This window comes from Aspergillus fijiensis (assembly GCF_003184825.1).
Source record: "Aspergillus fijiensis CBS 313.89 unplaced genomic scaffold BO72scaffold_19, whole genome shotgun sequence".
In the NCBI taxonomy this organism is placed as follows: Eukaryota; Fungi; Ascomycota; class Eurotiomycetes; order Eurotiales; family Aspergillaceae; genus Aspergillus; species Aspergillus fijiensis.
In genome coordinates, this window is record NW_024468995.1 from 572,566 (window position 1) to 584,044 (window position 11,479).

The following is an 11,479-nucleotide window of genomic DNA, read 5'->3' on the forward strand; positions in this document are numbered from 1 at the left end:
CCGAGATGGATGGTCCTCACACCAAGACCCCACATGTACAAAGTATAGCAAGCGAGTCGGGCCCAGGCAATCATGTTCGCATGCTAGCTTCAGAGCTGAGATTAGACTAGTTCTATTTCTGTATTGGTTCCCACTCTTCATCTACGCTACCAGATCTTGTAGTTGTGAGATGACGACTGCTGTCCGGCCCTCCAGGAATTGCGCACCCCGTCCACTTTGCGCCTGAGCAAATGCCAAATCAGCTGAGCCAAATACTTTACCGGCACCGACAAACAGACCTGAGGCCCAGAATGATGACGCCTTGTTCAGGAACCGGGCCCTGCTTTTCCACGGTCTGGACTGTGCCGTAGAAAGCGAGACACGCCTTCTCATGATGTGTGCAATTTATACAGCCCGGTGAGCCTTCTCCCCCGGCTCCAGGAACGCAGTGGTCATTCCGGAACGTTGGATCAATGCCTCCTTCAAGTACTCGCGTGTCCGTGGTTGAGGATGTGGTAATTCCTGCCCATTTACTGGCTTCAACAACACCATCGAATCATCTGTGGAACAGCTCGCATTGTGATCGATCAAAGCAGGGCCCTATTCAGCAGGCAATCCAGACAGCCGCATTTGAAAGGGAATGCGGACGTCTGCGCCGCTCAGCGACTATTAGCGGCCACCAACCCCCAAAAATCAGAACAATCGCGAATACTCGACGTCTGAGCGAACCGCTGAGTATATCCGAGCTGAGCAGCATCACTGAAATCCAATCACCATGCTTCTCCCCGCGTCCGGACTTTGATGCCCGTGCTGAAGGGGCACGTTCACCAGCACACCCAGTTCAGGTCAATGAGCAGATTGCCGATGAAGGTGTTCAATTCCCACATGATATCCAACCAAGGGACGGTTTGGGAGCTTCCAATTCGGTTCCCGGAACCCGGGATGGCGCATGGCCTCTTCCACCACGTCCACAAAGCTACCGAATTTCTCGCATCGAAACCGGAACTCGGCCCCGTACAGCGCGACAGGCAGCACGACATAGCATCTATGATATCTACCAGAAAGCCAAAGAGCGGCGGGCCGCATTACAACGGAAATACTGGGCTCAGGTGTTGTTCGAATATGCTGTCTACTTTCTCCTGATAGCATTCATCTACCTTGTCCTCGTTGGTATTCCACTCTGGAAGGGTGCAGTCTGGTGGCTTTATTATGTGGTGCGCTTCGAATTTGTGATTCAGGGCGGTTGGGCGATTACGATAGGAGTTGCGTTTTTGTACGTATCCTGGTTGAGTCTGTGTTGGAATTGTGGAAAATCACTAACGCTCTCTCTTTCTGGCTAGCTATGCCTTCGGACCCTTGCTCGTCTCTTTCGAAAAGGATCCTCCTGCAGCACCAGAGAAGCTAGAAGGCCCCAATCTAGAACACAACCGGAAGACAGCCCAGGCCACAGCCCTACTTGTTCCCTGTTACAAGTCGGCAAACATCATTGGACCTACCTTGGAAGCAGCCCTGCGCATCTTCCCACCCCAGAACATTTTCGTGATTGCCAACGGAAACGCTCCGGAGCCACTAGACAACACTGAGGAAGTTTGTCGTCCGTACGGAGTGAATCATCTGTGGTGTCCGGTCGGAAGCAAGATCATCGCCCAGTTTGTAGGCTGCTATGCGGCCAAGCACTTTCCCAACGTGTTGCTGATCGACGACGATTGCGCTCTGCCGGCCAATTTCCCGGTCGTGAGTGACCGGTTGAAAGGACGCGTACAGTGCATCGGGTATACTATCAAGAGCGTCGGGCCTGGATCATCGCGAGGGGCGTTTTGCCAGCAGGCACAGGACTTGGAGTACAAGATCTCGGGTCTGCAGCGCGCCTTCGCGGGTGTTCTGGGCAGTGCTACATTCCCACACGGCGCCATCTCCTTGTGGCGCACGGACTTTCTCAAACAGACATTCCATGATCATCCCGGCTTCTCAGTGTCGGAGGACTGGTTCTTTGGAGATAGCTGTCGCCGGCTGGGCGGGCGCATCACCATGTGCTCGGCGGTGTTTGTCGAGACCGAAACTCCATCGGCGGTGTTCTTCAGCAGTGGTGGCTCTCGCGGAGGGTTTGGCGAGATGACCATTTTCAAACAACGCTTCATGCGTTGGAACTTCTTCTTCGTCAACGGGATGTACTTCAACATGAAGTATATTCTGTGTAATTGGAACCTAGGCTGGTGGGAGCTGGGAGCCAAAGTGTTCGTCTTTCAGGAGGTAAGCCGCGATTTTGCCTTGCCCGAGCCACGCAAGACTGTCAGCTAATGGCGATCAAAAAGGTGTACGAAACGCTCCTCTATCTTGTGGCGCCCTTTATGCTCCCCATCTCCTTCGCGGTGCGGCCGGCCTTCTGCGGGATCATGCTGGGCGCCACCAACGGCTTATACTTCCTCAATGTTGTCCTCTTCAACCTCATTCACCTGCGCAAGAAGAAGGAGTCTGTCAGCTGGACTTGCTTACTTGTCTACTACATGCCCTACAAGATTGTCTTGTTTCTGATCAATGTGGCCAGTTGCTACTGGTCGCTGTTCAAGTATGCCCGCTACTTTGCCAATCGTCATCCCAAGGTGATCGAGGATGACAAGGCGGTGGAGGTGGTCCTTCGTCTGGAAGAGACAACTAGTCTGCCCTCAGAAGAGACGAAGATCCTCCCTGGGCTGGGGAGGAGTTTTTCAATCACGAAGGTACGAGCTCGGCGGCCTACGAATGCCTCGCAGCAGCCGTCCGTCAGCATTCGGGCGTCTCTGGTCGGTGTGGACGGGAATTGGATTTAGAATGGTAAGAGTAGAGTCTTCAATTACTCCTTGCGCTTTCGCTAGCCTGCCAGACCTCTTGTCCAAACACCCCCCTCGAAGACCAGTCCCAGTCCCCGCAGATCCCAATCAGTCACATTCAATCTCCTAGACGAAGCGCCCAATCACCTCAGTCTAATGGTACATCTCGTTCTCGCCCATCATAACCGCGTCCTCAGCCTGCATCCATGCGGCCGCCCTGTACTCCTCATCCGACCCATCGTCCTCATAAGTCTTGGCCGCCACCAGCACCAGGGTTCCATTGTCGATCAGCGGTCCCAATCCCGCGGGAACATACCACTGCTCCCCACCACCGGGCTGACCAAACCACGGCAGCACCTCGCCATAAAAGGCCCAGAAGGGTCGCCGCACCTCATACTGCCAGTAGTTGTACAGCGTACTATCGTTGAAGATGTTCAAATTGCTAGGCGGGATCGAGCGTTGCGCGAAGGAGGTCTCGGGCGTGGCCAGGTACCCGCCGCGTGGGGACCCGAAACGATCGACTCGCGTGCCCACCTCCAGCGTGACATTCTCGGGGCACCCTTTGAACCCATCGTTCTGGGGGTAGTAATACTGCGTGTTGAGGTACGGCCCCGCGGTGAAGTTGGACCAGGTGCAGAGCCAGTCCCGCGGGCATTGACTGTCCAGAGGTTTCCAGTCGATGAAGAAGTCGGTGAAGTTGCTGGCGGGCTCGAAATTGGCGGGGCCCAACAGGCGGTTGTTGCAGATGCAGTACGAGCAGTAGTAGGATCCAGAGACGGGGTCCGTCGCGTTGGGGGTCACCCCGTCGCAGGGGTTTTGGCAGCTGGGCGGGTAGTTTTGGATCCCGTCTTTGTCGGGCGAGCCCCCGCGGGCTTCCAGCTGGATGTTGGGAGAAGAGGTCAGTTTGTTAGGGGCTGCCTGGGTGAGCAGGCCAAATAGAGGCAGTGCTAAGCAGAGCAGCTGGGGAAGGCTGGTGGGCTGGGATGCCATTTTCTGGTGTTCTGTCGGGTGGCTTCACTAGGGCTAATGGAAGGTAGGGGAGCGGCCAAGCGGGTCTGACTGGGGAAGAGAAACGAGCAGGCGACTACAAAGATATTTTATAGAGGTCTGCAGATGGTTGAAGACCGGGGTCTGTCAGGAGCATCTCCACAGCTAGAGCCATGCGGTATGTGGTTGCCCGTGACAGGAATTCGAGCGTGGAGCTGAAGAATGTAGTCCCTGCGACCAGGGCGCATGAACCAGACGAAGTAGCCTAGATACGAGAGATGCGCCCAGCAATTTGAAGCCTCACACCCAATGGTGTCTCGTCTTGTTTGTCATGCCCAGGGATTGCAGGGGTAGCTTTTCCTAAAGGGTTGCGGTACATTGCTTGGCTGCAGACCAGACCACTAGCTCTTTGTCTCGATACGCCAGAAATGCATCTTCGCGATTTTCAAATGCTGCAACAAACCTCGAGGGGGCTTTTACTCTAGTGGCAGCGGCCCATGGTAAGGTGGAACTGGCAAGAGGTGGAGTGGGTGCTCATAGACGCACATTATGCGAGTGTGGAGATGCTCGGGCAGTTGGTTAGACAGTCAATGATATTTATGCAGAGCCATTTCTTAGACCAAGTATGAATCTAGATGGATGAGATTCAGTATTTGGAGTAGACAAGAGCCAAGATCGGCATACTTTTTGGTCAACTGTCAGGGGTGTTGCGTGCGGAAAAGCATTATTCTGGTATATATCCCGGCGTGGTGGTAGGTAGGCTGAACATGGGCTGCCACAGTGCTTACAGCCATCAGGAACTGCAAATTGGAAGTTGTTTGTGAATGTAGACTGCATCGCCCAGCTAGAAGAAAGAGACTTGGACCATAACATTTTTCACAGTACAATGTTAGCCTACAGGGCTGATCCTGATCCTGATTTTGCGCCCGTGGACAGGGTCCTGAGGTGTCTTCAGGCACGCAGCCGCACGGGCCCAGCCGCTCGTATTCCCAAACAGGAATTGACGGAGCAGCCAATGATCAGCGAGGCTGGCGACACAGCCTCAGGCACGGACGGACACCGCCCCCACTGCGGCATCGGAGACTGGCCACTGGGCACTGCTGGGCAAGGCTGAATGCACTCCAGCAGAGGTATAGGTCTATAAATGTCTTGAGATGTACGGTCACTTCTGCGACAGCAAATGTATCCCATATCTCTCTCATCATGTCTCAACCGCGATCCCTCAATGTCGACTTTACCAGCTGGACCGGCAAGCACCTGGAAGTCACCGAAGGGCTTCCCAACCAGAGCACTCTCGTCTACGCCGCCGACCTCAACTTCCGCAAACCGCATATGATCTTCCAGGCCACCGGGAGCGCCAGACTGCCAGCCACGGTGAACTTCCACTCCTTCTCCCGCTCCATCGATGTCAGCGTCAACGGCCATCAGATCGCCTTCAAGCCGCGCGGGGTGTTCAAGTACGAAGCTTCCTTCCAGTCACCGGCTCTCAACGGCCGAGTCCTCACCTGGAAGAACCCTAAATACATGAACCCGGCGTATTTGGAGTGCCGCGATGAGCACGACACCGTGGTCGCCACCTTCATCCCCAATCGGGGCTGGACAATGACCAAGGCGGGTCGCCTCGAGCTCGACCCACAGTTACCGAGCGGTCCGGTCACCGATGAAGTTGTGGTCACCGGCCTGGCGCTGGCCTACTATATCATCGTCCAGACCATTGCTGCTAGAGGGTCGTAGGCTGCAGCGGGTTGCAACCATACCATCCATGCACCAGGACGGCGCTTTCTCGCTTCTCATCTCTTCTCATCTCAGACCGCCTATTTCTCTCGGGAGCATCCTTTGTTTATGATCATATGTCAAGCGTGTCTGTTTTTGATGATACCTCTGTGTTACTTCTTTGTTGATGGTGCAATGTGTTGGACGATGTGTGAGACTTGGAAACTAGCACGCCGCAGTACTCCCTCCCATCTACAAATATCAAGCTTTTGCCACGTATTGAAGCTCTCAGTTGTTTCCAACACACGGCCAATTCCCGAGCATGAGTTACTTAACTTACAGAAAGTGCAGTGGCAAAGCATCCGGAGGCGCTTGGGTGGAATCGAGGCTTACTGTGGCTGATGCAGCGTGGCACAAGCACCTGCAAGGCGGGCAGTTTACCCCTCCTTTCCAAAGCAACCTTCGTATACTACCACACGACCCATTGAATCTGGGAGTATAAATCGAAGCCACGTGCCTAGGCATTGCCAGAGTACCTGTTAAAACCGTTTCAATGGAGATCATTGATCTTTTTCAGTCCAACGAGTTCAGCGACCGTGTGAAGAGACTCCTGGACGAACGTCATGTGCCAGGCCTTGCCCTGGCTATTGTTCACCACGGCCGCATCGCTTCAGCAGGATACGGGAGTGCGTCCTTCAATCCCCCACAGCCTTGCACACCAGACACCCTGTTCGATATTGCCTCTGCTTCCAAATCCCTGACCGCGGCCTCCGTGGCCTTGTTGGTCGAGGATGATGAGCAATACCCGGAGGTGCAATACGACGCTCCCATGTCGGCATTGTTGCCCGATGACTTTGTCCTACAAGATCCAGAATCAACCGCAGGGGTCACTGTAGATGATATCTTGAGTCATCGGACAGGCATGGCTCCGTGAGACTGACTCACTCGATACTGACGCACACCCGATAGTAGACTGACACCGATAGGCACGATTTCTCCTACCTCAGTCCGCGGGCGAGTGCTCCGGATACGGCGCGATCTGTCACCCGGAATCTCCGACATCTGCCTCTCGCTGCCCCCATCCGATCCAAGTACATGTATTGCAACATGATGTATACCGTGACGACGCATTTGGTCGAAGAGAGGACCGGATTATCCTTCGCCGATTTCCTGGAGGACCGCTTCTTCCGCCCGCTGGGCATGGCTTCCACCAATCTCCAGCCGCAACGAGCGCGCAATCGAGGACTGGGCGACCGTATCGCCACGGGCTACAGCTGGAAGAAAGAGCAGCGCGACTACCGTCGGTTTCAGACGCCAGATTGCCCCGAAGCTCAAGGAGCAGGCTCCATCATCACCAGCGTGAACGACTACATCCGCTGGGTTAAAGCCATGATGCATCGCGAAGGCCCGGTGACGGAGAGCCTCTACAAGGGACTTCTCAAGCCACGCTCCATTGAGGACCCGGGGGAGGAGGAACTCGCGCCACAGACGTCCTTCACCCTCTACGCGGCGGGGTGGGAGATCTACCATAACCGGGGACACGCGGTGGTCTGTCATGACGGCGCAGTCGCCGGCTTTGGCAGCACTCACTTTTTCCTGCCTGAGTTCCAATTCGGAGCCGTGATCTCGGGAAACTCAGACACGGCAGTCCCGGTGGTCACCATTATGGCAAGAGAGTTGATTGACCTGGTTCTCCAAGTGCCTCATACCGAGCGCCCTGATTGGAATAGCATTGAGTGGACCAGCTGGGAAAAAGATGATAACCCGAGCGAGACGGAGCTGCGCCAAAAGCTGTGCCCGGATGTGCGCGAGCCTCAGCCTCAGCAGTTACCCCTGAGCGCCTACGTGGGCCGGTATAGGAATTTGGGGTATTATGAACTGACGGTCAAGGCCAAGAATGACCAGCTGTTTGTCGATGCGACCGATCGTTCCTTTGGGTTTGTACTGACCTTCGACCATGTCGGGGGACAGTCGAAGTACATCGCGCGCCTAGAAGATTATCTCGACGGATATGAGGTTTTGGTTCCTGCTGAATTTGTTTTGGAAAACGGTAAAGCTGTCAAGCTTGGGTTGGGGCTGGAAGAAGAGATGGAGGATTTGGTGTGGTTTGCGAGGGTGAAGAAAGGTAGTGATGCCTGAGGCAGGAGGAGGAGATCCCTCAGGCATCTACTGGGCTGAAGCCTGAGGCGAAAGGAAAACAGATGCCTGAGGCCGACACGGGGCAGGTGTCGGGGGCGGAGACGGGTGGCAGTATTCGTTCACTTCCCCGATATTGCATCAGCCTGGAATAGCCACTTTGGAGTTATGCTTCGACTCCCCACCGAACCCGTCATTCCTCATCACGTATACTTCGTTCCGTCATAATAGCATCACGATTGACATCTGTCCTGACACCCTCCGGAGGCGGGGCCTCTTCTGCACCCCTAGCTTGGTGGTCATTTGGATCCAAGAGGGTTCAGAACCTGAGACTAAATATGGCTCGCAGGGCTGAACATGTCCCATACAAAGTGTAAAAATGGTCTGTGGGTCAGGTGCTGTCCACATTCACTGGAACCAAGCTAGAAATTTATGGCACCATCCCCAAATCTGCTGGTCATGAGTTCGCTTTCGCTGCTTCAATCCTCGTGACACGAAAGCGAGCTTCACATCCCCGAAAACTCTGTCGTCAACCGCCTTCCTTCATCACATCTACGTCAAGGGCAGGCATATAAGAACTCGATGGCTCCGCTCATGCCATCGAGAACCATCAACGTACAGTCAGACAGTGTTATCAGTGACTCACGATGCCTCTCACGCAAGGAACATTCGACTTTCTCTTTCACCATGTCGTTCTACCCCCAAAGCTACCACAGGAGCATGGAGTGCCTCAAGAGAGGGAACTGCACGAGTATGTTCTGGCAGTTCTCCAGGACTACCTCAGCAAGAGCCCGTCGGAATCCAGAGCGGGGTTGAATCTCACTCATGGGATGCTGCAGAACTGGCTGGAGATCCAGAAACCAGCTGGGCCCTGCGAACAAGCTCTAGCGCAGAAGCTATCCGACCTTCGACTCGATGGTACAGTGACAGGTTAAGCTTGCCGGAGGTTGGCTAATGTGAGAACTAGGCGCCATCGCTCTCTATATTCGCGCCCAAAATTGCGGTTGGATAGGATTCCATGATACAACGCAGAAAAAAGTCATCTTCGATGCTTTTGAGGCATCACCGCTTGCGAAGGATGTGCTGTCTGCCCAAGGGAGCCTACTTCGCCGTTTCCCCGGACAGAGTGTGGCTATACCCAGCGACAGGCTGAGCGAGGCGACGTTCTGTTCCTGGCTGGCAAGGGACCTGACAAGGCTTTCCACTGAGGTTGTGGACGAGATGAGTCCAACTTCTACGAAGGCCGGTAGAACGCTGCCAGAGGAGAGAGATACTGCACATCCTGGTCTGGTTACTGAGTGTCTGATGACCCAACTTCTAGCTTTCGGCAAACGAAACAAGTGGCCGTCATTCGAGAAGCATATGCATGATGAGGTCAACTGGAAGAGTAGCAAGCTCCCCTGGCGACGATCGCCTTATTGGTTGTCATGCGCGTTGCCCTGCAGACGATTCTTCGTCGCGCCTTCCCCGAGGACGAGGGGCAATTGCAGTTCAAAAATTTGATGCTCTACCTCGTTGCAAGGCTCGGACTCCAGGCCACAAACATGCGTCCAACCGTCTCTGCCGACCAACTGGAGATAATTCGCATGAAGATCGCTCGTCGGACCTGTAAGTTGCAGAGTGCCGCCTACGAGTTCGTTGCGAAGCAGGCTCACTCCACTGTGAGGGTAATCCTGAAAGCTCTGCAAGATATACAGGCCACTATCCGCAAGTCCGATCGAGTCGTTGTACCACAAGCATTTCAACACACCTCAAAAGACCTTCAAATGTCTCTCAAAAACTGTTCGGAGTATCTCCGAAATGCGATGACACGAGCGCCCAGCCAAGTACAAACATCCCAGTTCAGTCGCACCTATCCCGCTCGAGAACCGCGTAACGCACATGGACTTCCTACAGTTCAGGAGGACAATCTGCTCACCATATTCGATTGCGAACGCTGGGTAGAAAATGAGCTCGGTGGCTGGACGAATATCTTGACACCATCAGAGAGTCTCAGCTCCGCCCTAGCCTCGCTGTTCGGAGACTATTATGGGCGTGCGCGTGCGATCTACGCTGACAATCCGGAAGCCGTGTCAATAATGGTACTGACCGTGCTGGAACTGTGGATGGCGCTCGATCAAATGTGCGTCAGACTTTGCCCGCTTCTGGCAGACTACTCTCCAGAGATACCGACGAATTTCCTCGAGCCACTGCTCTTATCACAACGTTCGCAAATGGAGAGGGCATACAAAGTCGAGGACTACATTCAAAAAAGACACAGAGATGCAGGTCGATACCCTAGTATTCTCCAGGATCTGATGCCTCAATGCTTTGGGGCGCGCTACTCTGATGCTTCTCAAAAGCACCAGCAGCTGCGGTTACGGATCGAAGAGCACGCTCGACGTCAGGTCGAGAAAAAAAGGGACGAATGGTCGGAAAAGTCGGTGAAACACAGCAATCTGCTTAGAGAAGCCGGGAGACTCGGGTGCGAATTCTATTGGTCCTACGATGGTTATCGAAGACACAGTATCAGTTGCAAAAAATGTTCACTGGAAAGGCAAGCCGCTGGTATAACTATCAACATCCATGAAAGGCCGCTCCCCGAGAATGAAACCACTATGAAAGCTGTGGTCTTCGAGATAGACTGCCCTCGCTGGCTCGCCGCATGGCGTGACATAACGTGGAAAATGACACAAGATCTTGGTAGATCCGGGTTCAGCGCAGGGGTAGCTGTGGAGGAAGATATTCTCCGATACAGCGAAACACGACCCTTTGTCACAGACTTGGGTCAACGCCTGACCATAGGCTCTACTGCAAAGTCATTTCTACGCACACACTACAACGGGAGAAGCTTTTCCGTGAGATTTGACGAAGTAGCACTGCCAAACGGGCTTCGGTTCAAGCTGTTAGACAAAGATTCGCGTATCTGGATCACCGACTAAACAGAGGCGTCTGCTGTGAAGCATCTATGCACTTTGCGCTTGAGGGAAGACGTCTATTGCAATCTTCAATATGCATTGAAATCGTCCAATCATTCCGAGAACAAGGTCTTGGCCGACCAACAGATATGTCACAGCGCCCTGAGTCTGCATGAATTTGTTGCCTTTGGTCGTCTCCGCGCAGGCGAGCGTGTGAAATGGTACAGTATAGTACGTGAGCTTGCATCGTGTAATCTCTCCATGGATAGTCCGTCGGTAGGGCTTCTATTTCGTCAGGCAGCGTGGGAGCTGGGCACCTGGAGTGCCAGTGGTACAGTAACACCTCGTTATATAGACAGATCTTCGGATCGATGAGTACCAGGAATAAAACTTGACTCGTTGCTTCTTGAAACGACAGTGAACTAACGAGCCAATTTAGCGAGTCCTAAAAGTCCTTCCATCCTTTCTTGGGGCTAGTGACCGAACGGTCTCGGAATGTGCCAGCTAAGGAAGTGAGTGTTGAGGGCTTTGTCACCCCGCAAGCAAGAACGGAATGGCCGGTTGGATCGCCGTTTACGTCCACGCCTTTGCCTTTCTTGGGCGCCGTGCTGAATATTCGAAGCAAGGGGCATGGGTATCTTCAGACGCATGTTGGGACAATACTGGAAGCCGTTCCGCTTGGGCCATCTTCTTTCGAAAACTCGCATGTTGACAGTGGTTCACAGCCTAAAGTCTCTGTATCCTGGCTCCAAACATCCTGCAACATTGCTTGAACCAGGACCTATCCCATTGCTGTTCCTGCCCTAGTCATGATTGAAGGCGAGTCGCTTAGCTGAATGGCAGTGACGAGGCAGAAGTGGGGGTGTGATTGTTCCAACCGAAGATTGAAGAGGGCTGTCATTCGCTTTGAAGAATACAAGCAGTCCTGATTAGGAAATAGTCGGTTCAACCTTTTCATAC

General features: G+C 53.8%; 5 protein-coding genes across 5 annotated transcripts; 4 read left to right on the forward strand and 1 right to left on the reverse strand.

Moving 5' to 3' along the window:
• Window positions 1-246: 246 nt before the first annotated feature.
• Window positions 247-2,786, forward strand: BO72DRAFT_508039 (glycosyl transferase; the record flags this gene model as incomplete). The annotated part of the gene is made up of 4 exons (XM_040949287.1): window positions 247-801; window positions 895-1,252; window positions 1,320-2,229; window positions 2,292-2,786. The coding sequence occupies exons 1-4, from the start codon at window positions 453-455 to the stop codon at window positions 2,784-2,786; spliced, it is 2,112 nt and encodes a 703-aa protein (XP_040802128.1). The 5' UTR covers window positions 247-452.
• Window positions 2,787-2,789: 3 nt separating this feature from the next.
• BO72DRAFT_447524 (TNT domain-containing protein) lies at window positions 2,790-3,971 on the reverse strand. Its single transcript, XM_040944563.1, has one exon. The coding sequence runs from the start codon at window positions 3,774-3,776 to the stop codon at window positions 2,940-2,942; it is 837 nt and encodes a 278-aa protein (XP_040802129.1). The 5' UTR covers window positions 3,777-3,971; the 3' UTR covers window positions 2,790-2,939.
• Window positions 3,972-4,919: 948 nt separating this feature from the next.
• BO72DRAFT_447525 (uncharacterized protein) lies at window positions 4,920-5,757 on the forward strand. The gene has a single exon (XM_040944564.1). The coding sequence runs from the start codon at window positions 4,977-4,979 to the stop codon at window positions 5,505-5,507; it is 531 nt and encodes a 176-aa protein (XP_040802130.1). The 5' UTR covers window positions 4,920-4,976; the 3' UTR covers window positions 5,508-5,757.
• A 631-nt stretch (window positions 5,758-6,388) lies between these two features.
• On the forward strand, window positions 6,389-7,763 carry BO72DRAFT_447527 (beta-lactamase/transpeptidase-like protein). Its single transcript, XM_040944565.1, has one exon. It carries the CDS (start codon window positions 6,594-6,596, stop codon window positions 7,623-7,625), a length of 1,032 nt encoding a protein of 343 aa, XP_040802131.1. The 5' UTR covers window positions 6,389-6,593; the 3' UTR covers window positions 7,626-7,763.
• Window positions 7,764-8,269: 506 nt separating this feature from the next.
• BO72DRAFT_495654 (uncharacterized protein) lies at window positions 8,270-10,543 on the forward strand (the record flags this gene model as incomplete). Its single annotated transcript, XM_040948571.1, has 3 exons — window positions 8,270-8,540; window positions 8,590-8,996; window positions 9,068-10,543. 3 exons carry the CDS (start codon window positions 8,270-8,272, stop codon window positions 10,541-10,543), a joined length of 2,154 nt encoding a protein of 717 aa, XP_040802132.1.
• Window positions 10,544-11,479: the final 936 nt, after the last annotated feature.

What these genes read in the sequence shown, in the direction of transcription:
- BO72DRAFT_447524 (XM_040944563.1), bottom strand. Translation starts at nt 3,776, where the DNA reads ATGGCATCCCAGCCCACCAGCCTTCCCCAGCTGCTCTGCTTAGCACTG.
- BO72DRAFT_447525 (XM_040944564.1), top strand. Translation starts at nt 4,977, where the DNA reads ATGTCTCAACCGCGATCCCTCAATGTCGACTTTACCAGCTGGACCGGC.
- BO72DRAFT_447527 (XM_040944565.1), top strand. Translation starts at nt 6,594, where the DNA reads ATGATGTATACCGTGACGACGCATTTGGTCGAAGAGAGGACCGGATTA.